Here is a 17,183-nt window from a genome sequence, read left to right on the forward strand (position 1 = left end):
GCGTAGGGCGTGGCTGCTGGCTGGGGCTAAACCAAGGGAGTTGGATAATAAGAAAATAAAAGGTTCTTCAACCAGAGGATGGCTTGACCACCGGCACGGGCCCCCCAGGGAAGTGGTCACAGCACCAAGCCTGACCCTGTCAGAGTTCAAGAAAGGCTCGGACAACGCTCTCAGGCACACGATGTGATTCTAGGGGTGCTCTGTGCAGGGCCACAAGTCGGAACTGACGATGCCCACAGGTCCGAACTGGGGACAGTCTCCAATTCCGGTTCTGTGACGCCGCTGAGGGCGGGCGGGCGGGGTCGCGGGGAGCCGCGGTTCCTCCCCGCGCCGCCCGCGCCTGTGCCTTTAAGCGCGGCCGGACGCGCGGCGCGGCGCCTGCGCGGAGCCGCCGTGACCCCGCCGCCGTCGGCGCCGCCGCTGACTATCGGGGCGCCCCGTACGCCCCCCGGCGGCGGCAGCGCCAGGGCCGGCCCCACTGCCGGGCACCCCCGGCCGGGGAGATGGAGGAGCGGCCGGAGCGAGGCGGTGGACCCGGCGCGGAGGGCCCGGCGTCGGTGGCGGAGATCCGCGCTCCAGGCCCTCGGCCGCTGCGTCTGCTAGAGTGGAAGGTGTCGGTGGGGGCGGCGGTGCAGATCGGGTCGGTGCTGGCGCTCTGCGCCCCGCTGCCGCCGCCGTCCGCCCCGCGCCCCGCCGGCCCCGCCGCCGCTCCGCCGCCGCCCGCGGCCAGCGGCGCCTCCGCCCGCTCGCAGCGCGGCGGCCCCGAGCGCAGGCTGCGCGCGGAGCGGCCCGGCGTGGTGCGCGAGCTCTGCGCGCGGCCCGGCCAGCTCATCGCGCCCGGGTGAGTGCGGGCGGGCGGCGCGGGCAGCCGCGGCGGGACGCGGCGGAGCGCGGCTTCCCAGGGGCCGGGCCGGGCCCTGCTCACAAAGGCCCTTCCTCCGGGGCTGTGCGCAGGGAAGGCGCCGTGCGAGGAGAAGGAGGAGGAGGAAGCGGCCGGGGAGGTGCCGAGGGATCGTGGTCCACTCCCCGTGGTGTTTCGGAGCTGAGCCCTTCGGTGTGAGCGAGCTCTGTCTCAGAGAGCGCCTACGTCCCTCCTGCTGTGTGGGGGGTTCTCGAAGCATTGCGCTTACACTACTTAGAAATCACAAAACCGCAGAATGAGTTAGGTTGAAAGGGACCGCAGTGGTGCAGCGTCGCCCTACGGCATGTTGAACGGGATTACATCCAGATGGTTCTGGGATATATGCAGTGAGGGAGGCTCCACAGTCTGGGGAACCTCTTCTAATGGACAGTCACCAGCATGATAAAGAAGTTGTTCCCCGTGTCCAGGCAGAACTTCCCGTGCATCAGTTTCTACCTACTGCCTCTTCTCCTAATATACTTTTCTTACTTTGGCTGTTAGGTTGGTGCAAAACTCGGGGAATAAACAGATCATTCTGTGCTCCATAGAAGGAATTTTAATGGGAAACAGCAGTGCAGCGAGGCATTTTAAAATTAAGTACCTTACGCGTAATATTAGCAGTCTAAATGTTTTTAATGCTGTCGATATTTTAATGTATAAGACTTCACAAGTACAACCACGATTTTATCTTTCAGAAGAGCAAGGGACTTTTTCCCCTACAGTTTAGCAATGAGTCTGTCTTGATAAAGCTGAATGTTTGTTGACTTTTAAATTCTTAAATGCCTGATAGATAGGGGGCGCTCCGATTTCTAGGTTAAGTTGGGCGAATAGCCTGCTACCTTGTACTTTAAGCAGATTTATTCTTTCTCAGTAGGAAACCAGTTAAACAATGTACTTCCTCTCTTTTATGACAGCAACATATTTACTTTGATTGCAGTTGGTGAGAGCAGCCAGGCCTAAACTTTCTTGATTGAAATTCACTAGTATATGCAAAACATCTGTGTTTGAGGGCTCTGAAAGGTTCAAGAAAAAGACCAGTCTGATACATTTTTGTATCAGTCAGATAATGTGCTACTGAGGAGATGCAAGCTGTGTGTTTCTTGCTATAGAGATAGCTCTTTCTGAGGTAAGATGGTGGCTTTCCTTTTGTGCTGCATCAGCATTCTGTTCTTGCATCTGGCGCAGCATGGGCTGTCTTTAATACCAATGTAGAACAAAGGTACTGTCAATGCTAGGTCAGACTAAAAAAGATCTTCAAAGTGCAAGCTGAAATTTTAAAACGCCATATGCATGAGGAAATTCATGTTGGTAGCACTGAATAAAAGGGAAGATAACTTTATCTAGGTTTTTCATTGTGCTAGCTAAGCACTTGGAAGGAAAATCAAACTAAAAATATTGTAAGTGAGAAATATAATCAATTTAAAGTAGTCTGGGTCTGCTGCTGATTTAGTAGCATTTTAGTTTTAGCTTTGCTCAATGTTATCTTCATGGACAGGAATGCACCAATTTTTATACACTGTTTTTACTGGATTTGTCTTGTCATGAGTCGCTTGATTATAATTAATAAGTCCTTGCTTTGAAACAATTAGAATATAAATGGCGTCCTTTATTACCATTGTTCTTGGCTTCTGGAATATTTACATCTTACACAACTGAAAGATTGAATTCGATATTGACCATTGCTAGGCATTATGCTTCTGGAATTCTGACTTTTCAGCGAGGTTCCTCTGTTGCTTGTTGCAGTGGTATTTACTGGGTGAGTGCAAGGGAGAAGCTCAAGTGAAGAGGCAGAATAAGCATGACCTAGGGGTAGTAGAACTGGTCAGTAATTGAAGACATAACTACATTTCTTTGGTCACTTAAAAGGTTTTTTTTGCAAACATTCAATCTCTTGCCTGTGGTTTCCCATTTTGTGGAATTGAAATAATAACATTTCACTAACAATATTTCAATATGTGTTAAGATTTTGCATATTAAAACACTGGTGTGATTAAAGTAGGTAGCATAGCTGAAATTCATTCATCATCTGCAGAAGATGCCCTTTTTCTAATCCGAACTATCCAGAATGGTAGGTGCCGTGCCACCTTTAGAAAAATGAACTTGGCTGATTTAGTACTGAATTCTGTCTATCTCTAAGATACTTGCAAATATTTTTCAAACACTGAAACACTGTAGAAGTACTGTTTCTACTCAAAGTATTTTTCCATTTCATTAGAACATGAGAACATAAGTTGATCAAACCTTTTTATTTGAGGATAAACAGTATCAGTGGCTGAGTTTTCTTCTTTGTCAGGTCATAATATTTCTGGAAATAAAGGCATCATTTAGCAAAAGTTTCTCCCAGTTACGCAGATACATTTATAACTTTTGATTATTTTTCTTTCATATAAAGTGTGAGATTAAATCTTTTGCTGCATGGAAGTAATTTTGCACATTTATGGCATTTAATTTTTTGTAGTGTTATTACCCACTTTTTAGCATTGACAGGGGTGCAAACTTTCCCCAGGGAAGAGCCCAAGGATCCAGGCAGTAGGTAGGTTTTGCTTATTCTTGCAGAGGTAGGCTTGCACCAGATGTCAGACTGAAACTTGAGAGAAAAGGTGTCTAACCTTTTAGGACTGTAAATAACAAGGAGTACAGGAAGCAGTTAATGAAAGGCCTTTGATGTTAATGAAGCATAATTTTTATGGGTAGCAGGAGCAACAAATAAAATGCCAAAAATCCTGCGCTGCTCTGTGTGTTATTAGTGCCAGTTATCCATTAGAGTTAATAATTCTGAAGCAGCTACAGGTCTGGCAGGATTCTGGGTTGGGTCAGTATTAATACTTTATGCAAATACTTACATAAGCATTTCTAATATAAAATGATTGCCTTACTGATGGGACAGACTATTGAAAGTGTCTTGTTTGGTTCACATTAGAAGAGTCTTCTGAAATATTTGTTACCTATATATTTAACCTGGGTGTCTTTGTGTCTTACCACAGCAAATTTTCACCTTTAATAGTGAAAATTCGCATTCTTCTACAGAGTATATTTATGTTGCAATAAAAATCTTTTTTTAACTGTCTGGATCCTAGTGAAGCAAAACTTGTAGTTTCTTGGTTTTGGAGAATATAGCAGGAAAGTAGTGGGGATTTGTTCTCTAAAACAGGATTTTTGTGTCATTGCTTGGTATTTTTCTTGTGCCAGAAATGTGATTATATATTTTTAAAATATCTTATTTTGGTTATCTAATGTCACATAGGCTTGTGGTCTAGTTTACTGTCCACTTAAGGCCATTTCCCAGTATGTATCTTACAGTCTTCCAAGAGGAAAAAATGCCAATAAATTGCAGTTTATTTTAAAATGGTGACACTTCTAACAAACTACAGGAAAAAGCACCTTGCTGTTTGTTTGACACAAATATTTTCATAATATCCTGGCAAATATTTAATGAAGTCATGAGTCTAAAAAACTCCTCAGTACCAAACATTGAGGATTATTGAATAATACTTAACAATCCTAACTTCAATCTCATCCAATTCCTTTTTATGCCTGAATTCATCCCATTATTTTTATAGTAAGTTTCAGTAAGCATCTTTCTGACTTTCATCTCTTTTTTTAAAAATTTTCCCCCACTCCTTTTTGCCATATACTGTGATACCAAGAAACATTACAAGGAGGCTATCTCTCTGGTGTTTGGTTGAGCTGGATAGTGAAAAAGATGCAGGTTCTAAATGAGGGCTTTTGTCTTTCATTGCCTTCTCTTTTGCCTATTCCTAGGCACCTAACAAGTTGGAAGATCATAAGATTATTCATTTTACTGAATGGTAGAAGACAAAGTTCCTTATCTTTACATGGCCATGATTTCACAAAACTTGTAGGAGCTTCTTCATCAAAGAGGATCAAGCTGCTCAGTCAGGTTTGGTTGGAAACGGGCATCAGGCTTGGGATTTACCGGTAGAGTGGTTGTAGCAGCCTTGTGTATGCTGTTTTTCTCAGTGCGGCTTTCTCAGACCATGGTTTCCTGGTTACTTCATGCTAATATGAGAGATGGCTGGAAGGGATGCTCAGACTTGAGTGCCTTCAGCTTGCATTGAGTAGGGTGTTGTAAACCATATAGTTATAGTTGGCTTGGTTTCTCATCCTTCCCGCCCAATCTCCTGTAAAATGAGCCATGGTAATCAATTCCCTCATTTTATTCAGTTGCTTCAACAGGAGTGTGGTGTAGGGAAGGGAGGAGTAATTTATCCTTTCAGCAGTAGCCCATAGATGGGTCAGATCAAAGTGATTGTGTATGGAGTCATCAGGGGAATAAATGACATTTAATAAATGACAACATTGGGGAATAACATTTTTGAGGTTGTGTATGTTCCATTCGGCATTTTGTATTATAGTCTTTTATATTATGTATTATAGTCTCTTATAGTAACATTCTTATCCTTACAAGGATCCTCACAAAACAGGGAATTTTCTGCTCTCTTAGTTTGTACTATGAGCTGCTCATCTTAGTTGAGCTCAAGGACTTTTTGCTGTGTGTGAATCTGTGAGCCAGCAGACAGAATGAGATAGCTCATGGTACTGTTTTATCCATCCTATTGTAGAACTACAAGCTGGTTATAGCAGTTTTTTAAAAACATTGGTTTGTAGATGTCTGTGCTGGAAATAGATTGTAGTTTTACCCAAACAGTAATGGATTTTCTTTCTTAGTTACTGCTCTCTAATTTCTGTAGGGTATTTTTGAGCTTTACTTTAATACCAGAGTTGTTTAGAAAAGCGGTCTTTTTCAAAGGTAAGTGTGCTTGTTGTTTCTTCTCAGCAAGTGTGACATGGTTTTCTATAGTTTTTCCTCTTCTAAAGAGAAAATGTATGGACAAAAATTTTCATGGGAGGACTGCATTGAGACCTTTAATTTTTATATGTTTGTCCTGGGAAGGGTTGGAAAAGTTTGAGGAAGGGAGTGAGTGACAAGACTTTAGCTTTGAATTGTTCTGAAAGTTTGTCTTGACCCAAAGAGTTTTTTCTCCTGAGGAACCTCAGTGGTATAATTTGCATGCTTACTTGGACCTTTCTGATTTGATGATTCTGTGTTTGGTGTTAACTTAAGAGCTACCCCTAGCAGGGATCACAGCTGTTTGGATTTTCAAGGTCAGATTTATCTAGTTGAAGACTCCCCTTAGGTAAATGGCTAATGAGACATTTGAACTTGCTAAATAAAAGTGAATATGGGGTGATGGTATTGCAAATTCTTAAGCATTAACAAGAGTACTTGTTAATGTTAAAAATACTTGCAGATGGGACATACTAGCCTCAAGGTTCAGTAAAGAGCTGTCAACTTTTAATTTTTGGGACCTGTTTTGAAAAATGATAATAGACAATTAATTGTAAGTTGTCACTTATAAAATATTCTTATAGATGTCTATTTTGTGTAGTTAAAAATCAAAGGTTAAGTTAAGGTCTTCTGCTATATATGGATAGCTGAATTGGCAGTAGTTGCCTTTTAAAGCAAATAGAGGAGCATGAAATTACTTCCTGGAGAGCAGGTAATGCATTACAGGTTACAGTTTAAGGATCTTGATTATATATTTTGTCTAGGTTTGGCTATGCTGAAGTCAGACCTGCAGAATTGGAAATAGGGGAAGGATAGAACTGTCACCAGCAGGAGAGACTGCTGGTCTTAAAAAGGCTTTAGAAGATGGAAAGACTCCCCTGGTTTTCTATAACACAGTGCTGCTTTGTTAAAGGAAATGCTTCCTTTTTTTAAGACAACAGTTGGGATATTGCCAGGTGACTATTGCACTAATATCTGAAAAAAAAAAAACCCAAAAAAAAACAAACCTGTAATGGCTTTTCTACAACTGTTCTAAGAAACAGTGTAGCAGAAGGCAGTGATTTTGATACAGTAGAACTGAATAATATCTATTTGTTTGCTTTCTATTGTTTTCTAGTTTAAAAATGGCATCTAAGGCTTCACAGCATTCAAAAAGGTCTTGGTCCAAGCTTAGTGGGGTGAATGCTGTGGATTCTCATTCACAGAAGGGCCGAGGGGAGGCAGGTGGCCCAAGCCAAGGAAAACATTGCTCAATAAGAGATCTTCATCAGCTTTACAACTATTTATCACACTTAAAACTGGGCTGCTTTCTAAGCTGTTGTCCTCTGCTTTCAGGGTGTGTTGGGTTCTGGGTTCACATGATGCTGTTGCTGTCATATGGTTGTTGTCAAATGTGGAGCTGCTGCTCCTTGTTTGAACACTGTGGTGTAACTTAGGACAGTTTGGTTCATAATTGCTCTTAAGAGTGTTAAGAGTTGTTAATTTTTTCCTATGTAACTGTGTTCATCTGGTTTAACAGCAAGTCCCAGAGGAGAGCACACAGGATGTAGTGTCCAGATTAGTTTGCCACAGTATCTATAAAGGGAAAGGATGGGAGGAAACTGTTAGACTTGAGGATTGTGCATCCTGCGGTAAGCCTCTTCCCATTTTATTTGTTGTTTGGAAGTAACAGACAAAGGGACTGCAATTGCCTAAGTGTATGGTTTTATTGGGAAAAGTGATAAAACATTTGGAGAAGGTGCAGTATTCTGTTAATAGATGCAACTTTCCAATGCAGAGGGGGAGAGATGACAGGATCCTCCCAGATTTCTTTGCACAGGAAGAAGTAAAGCCCCATGTTTATAGCTCTGATGTCAGCTCTGTGTGTTTGTGTTTGAAATGCTGAGTCACCTTTCTCTGCTTTGGTGTCCAGGCTGTTTTGGTGTTCATCTGTTGCTGTTTCTCTAGATGTGAACCTAGAGGTACAGGAGGCAAACCAGATTTGTTCTGGTAATTACATGTGATCTTGACTGGGCATAGGAGGAATGCAGTGGTAAGTTAGTCTGAGATAAGGGGGAAATTATGTGCCTTTATCTCAGAGAGAGGTGTATGCCCGAAAAAACCAAAAATTAGTCAGCAGTGGAATTAGTTCAAGACTGTTGTCTGGATTTGCAACAGTTAATCTGTGAGTACCATTCTTGAGTAACTGATGTGTAAGTTGAAGTGTGGTTTGAGAAAATTGCAGGTTTAGGTTAATTATTGTTCTTCCAATATAGTCACTACTCAGTCACTTTGAATTTTTAAGTGCCACTTAGATTGCTAGGGTTCATCACTTAGGTTTGGATTGATCCTACTGTCAGATGTATGTTCCTCAACTCCCAGGTGGAGTTTCGCAGTGGGTATTTGAGAACTGCTGCATGACTAACACTGCAGTCAGAGAGAAGTGGCAATAGCAAAGCAAATTCATAAAGGTAATGTCAGCAGTTGACAACAATAATGGGGGAGTGGGCTGCAGAGCTGTTAATTGCTTAAATGAATTACTGAGCTATGACAACCTGTTTTCTTCTGTGATTACTAGAAGTACTTATTGCTACAGATACAAGTTACAGTTACAGCTTGCATCTTTTTTCACTTCTGAATTCTTTCTATGTTTTAAAGGAGTTCTATGTAAAAGCACTGAGAATTGTATTTTTACCCTTCAAAAAAAAGTTTTGAATTTGCCTAAGTAATAATATTTCTGGTTTAAAATGTTCTAAATAAAAACACATGGTAAATAATGTTTGAAAGCCCATTTGTTTAGGTTTTTTAGTACCTTTTTATTATACATTGTTAACTCTTAGAAGTGTCTTTTTGAAATGTGCAAGAAGCTGTTCAACAGCTGTCAGTGTAGAAGGTGAAAGAGGGTTATCTCCTTGTTTTTAATGCAAACTCTTCTCCAGAAGTAAATGAAAATACTTAAAGTCTTGCAAATCATGGGAGTAGACTTACTTCAAGCTCAAGATGTTTTTTGCATTATAAATAAAACCCAGAAACTCCGGGCCTGTGTTTCTCTTGGCATTTATGACCTTGGTCTCAACCTGAAATAGGTATTTTGCCTGAAAAGTAGAAGAAAAAAGTTCACAACACATTAACTTCTAGTTGTGAATTGTCTGTATTTAACAGAGGAAAAATAATCTCAAGACCAGTAATTTCCTTATTAGCTTTGGGGAGCTGAGATGATGCCTTCAAGTGTGAACTGTGCTTTCTATGAGCTACTGCTCACAGCAGTTGTTACTTGTCTAGGCTAGGGTATGGGAGTTTTCTTCAGGTTTTGGGGGATTTTATCAAAAGGATAAAATCTGCATACTTGAAATGCAGCTCTGTGTGTTTGCTGTTCTTGAATGTAAGTTAAGTGGCTGCTGTAGTGGACATTTCCTCCAACAGCTTGAAGAGGGTGTAGGCCATGTGTTACCTGTAGCAACAAGTGCAGAGTGTCTTTGTGAATCCCTGGTATATTTTATCAATTTTTCAAGGACTCTCTGCTTCCTCACAGATATTAATGAGAGTTAAATAGATAAATCCAGTTTTTATATACTCTTACATGGTGAGACTAAGGTGATTTAGGCTTTGAAAATATCCTTGCTACAAAACTGGAGTCCTATGTAGCAAAGGCTGTGGTTTGATGTAAATTAATCATAAGGGCTGTTAGTAGGAGTTCTAAATGCTGCAGACACACCACAAAATACTGTTCTGGTGTACGCAGACAAAAATGTCAGCATTTCAGAAATCTGACAAATGAAACTGTAGAAGCAGGCTTTAGGTTGATTCTAACTTCATCTGACAGCTAAAGGATTTTGTGCTCGTATTTGTTCTAGATCAGTTGGGTGATTCAGTAATGGTTGGTATTAATAATCATTGTTCTGAAGATATGTTCATTTGGTATTTTTACCCCTTAAGAGTTTGCCAGTAACACTGCCTTGAGCATTCTGCCGAGCCAGGGTAATGGCGACTTCTGTTCACTTGCACTCCAGCATCTCCTTTTGCTGCATTAATACACTTAGACATATTCTGATGCAAATTGGAAGGGCACATGGCAGCATACTGAGGGCAGCAGCTTTAAGAGATCACAGTGACAACTTGATGTGTGTATCTCTTGTTGTATTTGATGTCTCTCTTTATACCAAACAGACCTGAGGAAACCCAGCAATTGCTTGGCTGTGAGCACTTGCATGAGATACAAGTCAGTGCAGGGCAGTAGCTTCATCTCATGAATTTGCACTATATTTTCAATGCCTATGCATGGTACCTGGAAGCAGACTTTAGGATAATAAATAAAACTTACGCTTCCATGACTTGGAGTTGTCCAAGCAAGTCTTTACAGATAGGCAAGATAAATGCTAAGTGGCCTGGTGAGAGAAAATATGAGTTGCTCAAACTGTGTCTGTCTTTCCCCAGTCTTAGCCATGTTTGTGGAACGTTTGCAGCTTTGATCTATCACCCTTGCTGGACTGGTCTTACCAGCTGCTTAACTCTAAAACCAGCAGAAAACTTGGTTAGGACTAGTGAGTTCGACCTTGCAGGGTACTGAAATCATCTTTTCTGGTAGTGCCAGAGGAGGGGATGGGCTTTCAGAGGAAATGTGAGGGTGGGGAGTAAAGAATGTAGGCCATTGCCTTTCTCTGGCAGCATGACATTTGAGCTGTTGTCTCTGGAAGTGAAGCCAAGCTGTAATAGAAGGCCATGGTTAATGTACAGTCAGGTTAGACTTGTTCTGAGTAACAGAGGGAACCTCTCTATTTTACTGTGTTATGCTGAGTGTCCTTAAGGTACAGAGCTTTACTGAAGACAACTATGAAGACATCTTATGGCCACTGTATTTGTGTGCTGCAGCTGGCCAGCCCCTTTTGATGCAGGCAGTTTGCTTATTATGGAAAAAAAAATCTCAAGAAGTTATTGTTTCTGTTTTTCTGTAACTCCTGCACTTGCTGCTGGAAGTGTTAGATCATGCTGAAAAAAAAGACCAACAAACACAAAAAAGTCAAGCAATAATGAAATGTTTAGGGGAATGCTTTTTGTTTACAATGGGTTCCCTTGATCCAGTAAACTGGTTGCTATAACTGTGGTGTAACACAAATAGAAGAACTCTGTTTTGGCTTTCCAATGTAATTCAGTTATCGGGAACCAGTGCCATGGTTATGCTTGATCAAAGTTCTTCCATTTGGAGTCAACAGTAGTGACCAAGCCTTAGGATTATCACAGGCATTGACTTCCTTTGTAAATAAAAGCAAAATGTTCATGTTGGATTTCATGAAAGCTTTCCCCCTTGTTTTTTTGGGGTTTTTTGTGTGTTTTTTTTTTTGTTTTGGTTTGTTTTTTGTTTTCTTTCTTTTTGCTTTACATGCTGCTTATTTAAAGCAGATATTATTAAAAGACTTGGTTTAGAAATAGAATGTGTATCAGTACTGGGAGAACAGTGATGAGCTTATGATCAGCTGCATCCTGAGGCTGTTGGTAAATGCCTGTTCCTATTCATAATTGTGGACACAAGAAGTAAAATTTTACCTTAATGGCACATCTAATTTCTGTGTTTACAAGTACTTCTGGAAGGAATCTGAGTAGGGGCCCAGACTGGGTTTTCTTATTTATTAGTTCAAGTTTCATTGTACTGAAGAAACCACATGCGTAGTTTATGGTTCTGTTGCAGTCATTTAGCTATCAGACTGGGTATTGGAATGGTCTACCACTTCCATGGTTACTCAGAAAAAGATTGCTTGTCACAGTGCAGTGGTTCTTACCCAGTTGCTTCACCTAGCTTATCTGCACAGTTGGGACAGTTTGTAAAACTAGAAATAGATTTTACACCTTTTGAGGTGGTTTCCTTGGAATGCTATTGTTGAAGTAGCCAATTAGCTCTGCTTATCATCGTGTGGGTCCTAAAGAAGATGAAGATGCTGTTAATGTTGCCAGCAGCAAAGCGTGTCCTAGTTCCTCTTATTTGAAGGGGTAGGAGGGGAAATCTGTTTTTCTTTGCATAAAAAGAATAGAAAAAGGGTGTGTTCTTCTAAGTGGGTTTCACTTACAACCCTGAGAAGAGGTCAGGCCCCAGACCTGTGTTTGGTTTATGCAGCTATTTAAAACCAGACATACATACATACTTGGATTCAGCTCACTTTTGTTTGATAATTGGCTTCGATCTTGGACATGACATTTTGAAAATCCCTCACTTCAGCAATAAAAGGAAAGCTTCTAGGTGTGAAATTTTAAAAAATCATTCTTCTTGAGATCTGTGTTTGTTCCTTTTTAGTAATTAAAACACATATGCTAAAATTTAAGTATGCCTAGGCCTTAGTAGAGTTCAGGCTTTTTTTCTGCAGCACCAAGTAATGTTTGGCTTTTTCCCTGAGAGATGTCTGCCTAAGATCCTGACAATTGTAATTGAAACTTGACCAGTTGGTTGTATGTTGCTCAGAAGTTTATCAGGGCTTTGGAGTTCTTCCTCTGCTCTTAGAGTTAAACATCACAGAGAACAATATGACAGAGGACTTTGTATCATGTACTTTTGTTTTATCTCCAGCACAGGTAAGTGTGGCCAGGAGTTCTGGTTATGTTTAGATTTTGCGGGGGCAAAACTGCTGTTTAGTGGCATGCTTGGTTTGAAATAAGGTACAGAGGTGCTGTTTAGGAGCAGCAGCAATGAGTAATTTAGAGCTCTAATTTTCTTATAAAAACCATTGCTCTTGCATGTTCAATTTTGAATCACATCTCATCCCAGGAGTATACCAGCTTCTCCTGTTGCATACCTGGAGTGTGAGGTTACCTTGACTGCGAAGTAAAGAATGTCTAGAGATATTGTGGCTTCTAAGCTGGCATTTTTTCTTCTGAACTATTGAAAACCAATCCATTTGGGGTATAAACTCACACTGTAATCTCTTAAGCATGTTTCTGTACCTTGTACTGTGGGGCACATTTTTTGCCTTTTAGATGTGTCTGTTATTTCTGATTCATAAACTGAACACATGGTGAGAAGGAAAAATTCTGACATGGTCATTAATGTGCATTGGTAGCCTAATAAGGAGTTTAGCAATGAATCAAGGTAAAAGGCAGAAAGACAGAGATACTGCCAAAGGGAATGGAGAGAAGAGTCAAATGAAAGAATGCAAACATGGGGGATGAGAGGAGACCAAAATTCTGTGAAATGTGTGAAATAATCACACAATGAATTGCCACTAGTGAAGGGCCACTAGAATACTTTGTCTTGTGTAGTTCTTTTAAAAAGCCAAGACTAGTTATTTGTTTTCTGTGAAATACATACCATGTTTTTTTTAAAAAAGAGCTCTAAGATGCCTACATAGGAAGAGGAGGTGTAATTTCCAAGTAGATAATGGCTGCCAGTGAGAAGGACATAGATCTGCACTTTTGTAAATGGTAATATTGGTAGTATGATGGCTTGTGAAAACTTCTTTTGAAATAAACCTGACCTGACTCTAGTTTTTGCTCTCGAGGAGGAAAATAATCCTCACTGTGGGCATGAACTGCAGTTTTGTTAGTAGAGTCATCATTTTTCTGGTTGTTGAAGAACAAGGGGCACACTGCAAGTAAGCAGTTGCAGGTATTATTTAGAAATTTAATTTCTGCTTAGAATTCCCAAATGCTTAGTAGTCAGATATATGAGTGAGAGATTTGGGCATGCAAAACTGTTTTCTTCATGTTGCAGTCTGCTTATTGCAGTACAGGTTTGAAGCAGTACAGTCAGTTTATGAAAGAGCTTGGATTTCATTGGATTTTTTGCTTTTTCATTGCATTTTTTTAGCTCCTTGACCTTTAAATTTTTTTTTAAATATTAGGGAGATGCTGTAGCTCATTATTATGGAGTTGGTGAAATTTTGTAGTAGCTGAACTACTGCTATCTGCATCTTAAATTTTTTTAAAAATAGGAAGCCTGAAAGATCACTTTTCCATCTGTAATGAAGAAAACAAGTCTCTTATAGTGACTGTTAAGTGTTTGAGAGAAAATAAATAATGATATTTTCAAGACCGGGAATTTTGATAACTGGCAGAGGAATACTTTAGTTGGACTATTCAGCTGAAAAGTTGAATAGTCCAACTAAATAGTTGTCTTTCTAAAGAGTTTGGAATAATGACTGTCACACTTCTCTGTTTCCAGCTCTAATTTCTGGTTTGGTTTAGCCATTGTTTAAAAGATAGAATAAAATATCAGTTCCTATGTCTTTATTTTAAGATGTGGTGAGTCATCTTAAGGATCAGAAATTAAAATATTTTTATGAGAAGATTGAAACAATATACATCTGCCATGAAAATAATAAGATTAAGTTGGTATAGAGCTAGTCTGCCCCTGTGTTCGGCACTGGTGAGGCTTACCTCAAATCCTGGGTTAAGTTTTGGACTTCTCAGTACAAAAAGGACATTGAAGTCCTGGAGCAGGTCCAGAGCATGTCCTGGAGCAGTGAAGCTGATAAGGAATCTAGAGTGCATGTCTGATGAGGAGCAGCTGAGGGAGCGGGGGATGTTTAGTCTGGAGAAAAGTAGGTTCAAGGGAGGACCTTATCACTGTCTGCAACTGCCTGAAAGGAGGCTGTAGCCAGATGGGAGTTGCTTATTCCGAATATCAATAGGAGGAGAGGAAATTACCTCAAGTTGTGCTAGGGGTGGTTTATACTGGATATAAGGAGAAATTTCTTCACAGGAAGGGTTGTCAAGTAATGGAATAGGCTGCCCAGGGAAGAGGTCAAGACACCATCCCTGGATGAATTTTAGACATGCATATGTGGTGCTTAGAGACATGGTTTAGTGGTGGGCTTGACAGTGTTAGGTTAGTGATTGTACTCAATGATTTTTAAAAGAGAACCAGAGCTGTTCTGTGATGTTGAAGTGTCTGCATTTGATTTTCATTTCTGTGTAGCTCAGTAGGGTGTTAATGGGGGGTTGTATGTAAGTGAATGTAAACTGTTCCTGGACAAACAATACTTGTTCTCATCAAACTTCCTTGCTAAACTGTGGTTAGAAACTGACCTTAGTATATGATTCAGTGACTTCTAAACTTGTCAGAATTAATAATTTGAAAATATAGATTATTGTCTTTTTCACCATGTTGTGGCAAAAGCATATATCTCAAGGGGCTGACACGCAAGTCATAACCAGAATTTATTATTTGAATTAATTCAATCTGTGGGTTACTAATCTACATGTCTGTAATCTGCCATCTGTAAATGGAATGCCTATGTCTTTTTCAGGACTGTCTTGGTGAGACTGGAAGGATGCAGCCATCCTGTTGTTATGAAAGGCTTATGTGCAGAATGTGGCCAAGATTTAACTCAGTAAGTATTGTCAGCTTTTTTTTCCAACTTCTCTTTGCTTCAGATTAGGAATCAAGCTCTTCCTTCTCTCATCTAATAGAGTCATAAAATATCCTGGGCTGGAAGGGACATCTAGTTCCATCCCCCTTGCCATGAGGAGGGATACCTTCCAGTCAACAAAGTTGCTCAGTCCCATCCAGTCTGGCCTTAAACAGGGATGGGACATCCGCAGCTTCTCTGGGCAAGCTGTTCCTGTGCCTCATCACACTCTACAGAGCACGGTTGTATTCTTAACAGCTAATGAAACATACCCTTTTTTGTTTAAAGCCATTCCCCCTTGTCCTGTCTCTACACATCCTTGTAAATAGTTCCTCTCCAGGTTTCTTTTAGGTCCTTCAGGTTGCTAAAGGTTGTAAAGAGAAGGCTGCTCTGAGGGCTTCACTCATTTAGGATTTAAGAACTGTGCATGCTCTTTTTTCATTGAGGTAATGTAGGGTAACTTAAGTAAAAAATATAAGGAGCATATATAGAGAGGTAAATTCTCATCTCTGTTTTCCATATATTCACCAGAGACTGAGAGTTGTATGATGTGTCAACAGTGGCTCGCTTAGTTAACCTGAGAGCTTTATCTGTGCAGGTGCAAATAGCTGAGATGTAATAGTAGTCTCATTCATATGACCTTACTTCATTTGTACTGTGTCTGCATGGGAGCTAGCTTGTCTATAGTGCTTTTGATTTAAGGCTTCTTAATTGTTTTCAATTTTTTGTGAAATATTCTGCCATGGAACTAAAAGAATTTAAGCCTTAGGCAAAAAAGAAGGCAAATTCAAAATATGATTTGAAAGGATGATATTTCTCCTTTGCTGTGTCTCATTCCTTGGTAAAGAGTATGTTTCTTATGCATATCAAATTACTAATTCAACAGCTGTTCCAAAACAAGCTGTATAATTGCCTGGATTTTATAAATTAATGTTGCATGCTCATTTTGTTTGGCTGGAAATACTTTGATTTCATTTTAACTCATGCTCATTGTTAAGAATTATTTTGTGAACCCACAAACCAGTGCAAGTGAACTGAATATTGAGAGTGCTGTGCAAGAAGTAGTCTGGTTAATGTTTGGATATAACTTTTTATTTAAAGTTAAATATAATATTTTGTAAACAAGTATTATTTGGCAAACCTAGCAAAGTTAGGATAATCGTGAATTTGTCCTGAGTGAATACTTGATTTGAGGTTTGAAAACAGTCACATCTAAATATTGCTGTACTCATTATCATTTCATATGATAAATCCAGACAAATCCAAGGTATCCAGCAAATTAAGTTTTATTCACTTAATACTTCTTACTATGTCTTATGTCTGTGTCTTTATTTTACACAAAATGGCTTATGCATCTGAAATACTGTGTTATGACAATTCAAAAGCATTGATGCTTTTCTTGCTTGGAAAAAAATAAGTACAGTGTTCTTAGTAGTCATACAACTAGTGGTCTGTAAACAGTTAATTTTTAAAGGCTCATTTAAAATGCCATTTAGGATTGAAGATTAAGTTTTCCGAACTCTGAAGCAAAGGATGCAAGATGCTAAAATGTACAGACTTCAGACCAAACAAATATTTTTGTACCTGGACATCAATGCTGCCATACACTATGGTATGGGGAAAGATACCTCTCTGTGGCTGTGTCTGCCTCAGCTCAGTACAGTTGATCCTCAGCAGTTTGCTTGTCACAAAGTGAAATCTGGTTTAACTCTTGTTGTAGATGTGATACCAGATCTTGTCCTTGATGGGACTGGTACATGAGAGAATTAAAAGGTATGCATATGTCACCTAGGACAAAATTTGTATGGAAAGTTTTTTTAATATTGTTGCATCATCAGTGAGATGTCAGAATTTCCAATAAATTTGTTGATGTAAGCTAGTGAAAGGGATCCTATACAGGGTTATTTGCTCAGTTTTCTAGCAATTTTGTACTCGTGTGCAGTCACACGCACTCTGTCTCACAGTTATGTATGCACACAAGGGTGACACCTATTGTGCGTTGATATCTGTATATGCACGAGTCATTTTTTTTCAATGCTATTTTTGAAGCAGCAGTCACCCATAAATCACACTGTGTGCAGAGAATAACTTTGCATATGCTTTGCTTATATTTTTCATACTCTGCTTGGAAAAGAAGTAGGTAATTGCAAAAAAAAAAAAA

General features: G+C 40.1%; 1 protein-coding gene across 7 annotated transcripts in view; it reads left to right on the forward strand.

The window, feature by feature from the left end:
- The first annotated feature begins 488 nt into the window (after positions 1-488).
- Positions 489-17,183, forward strand: part of CTDP1 (CTD phosphatase subunit 1) — a 95,948-nt gene continuing 79,253 nt past the window's right edge. For 4 of the 7 annotated variants that reach the window (XR_014952758.1, XR_014952757.1, XM_085571547.1 and 1 more), the window contains exons 1-2: positions 489-841; positions 14,921-15,004. Coding sequence is in view for 5 of the 7 variants with exons in the window: in XM_085571547.1 (XP_085427673.1) it covers positions 504-841; positions 14,921-15,004 (422 nt within the window). In the remaining 2 variants the exon portion in view is untranslated. Of the gene's footprint in view, positions 842-901; positions 1,204-14,920; positions 15,005-17,183 lie in introns of those variants that run through there. The other 3 variants (XM_085571548.1, XM_085571549.1, XM_085571551.1) reach the window with 3 other exon arrangements.

This window comes from Lonchura striata, chromosome 2 (assembly GCF_050655825.1).
Source record: "Lonchura striata isolate lonStrDom1 chromosome 2, ASM5065582v1, whole genome shotgun sequence".
NCBI classification, from domain to species: Eukaryota; Metazoa; Chordata; class Aves; order Passeriformes; family Estrildidae; genus Lonchura; species Lonchura striata.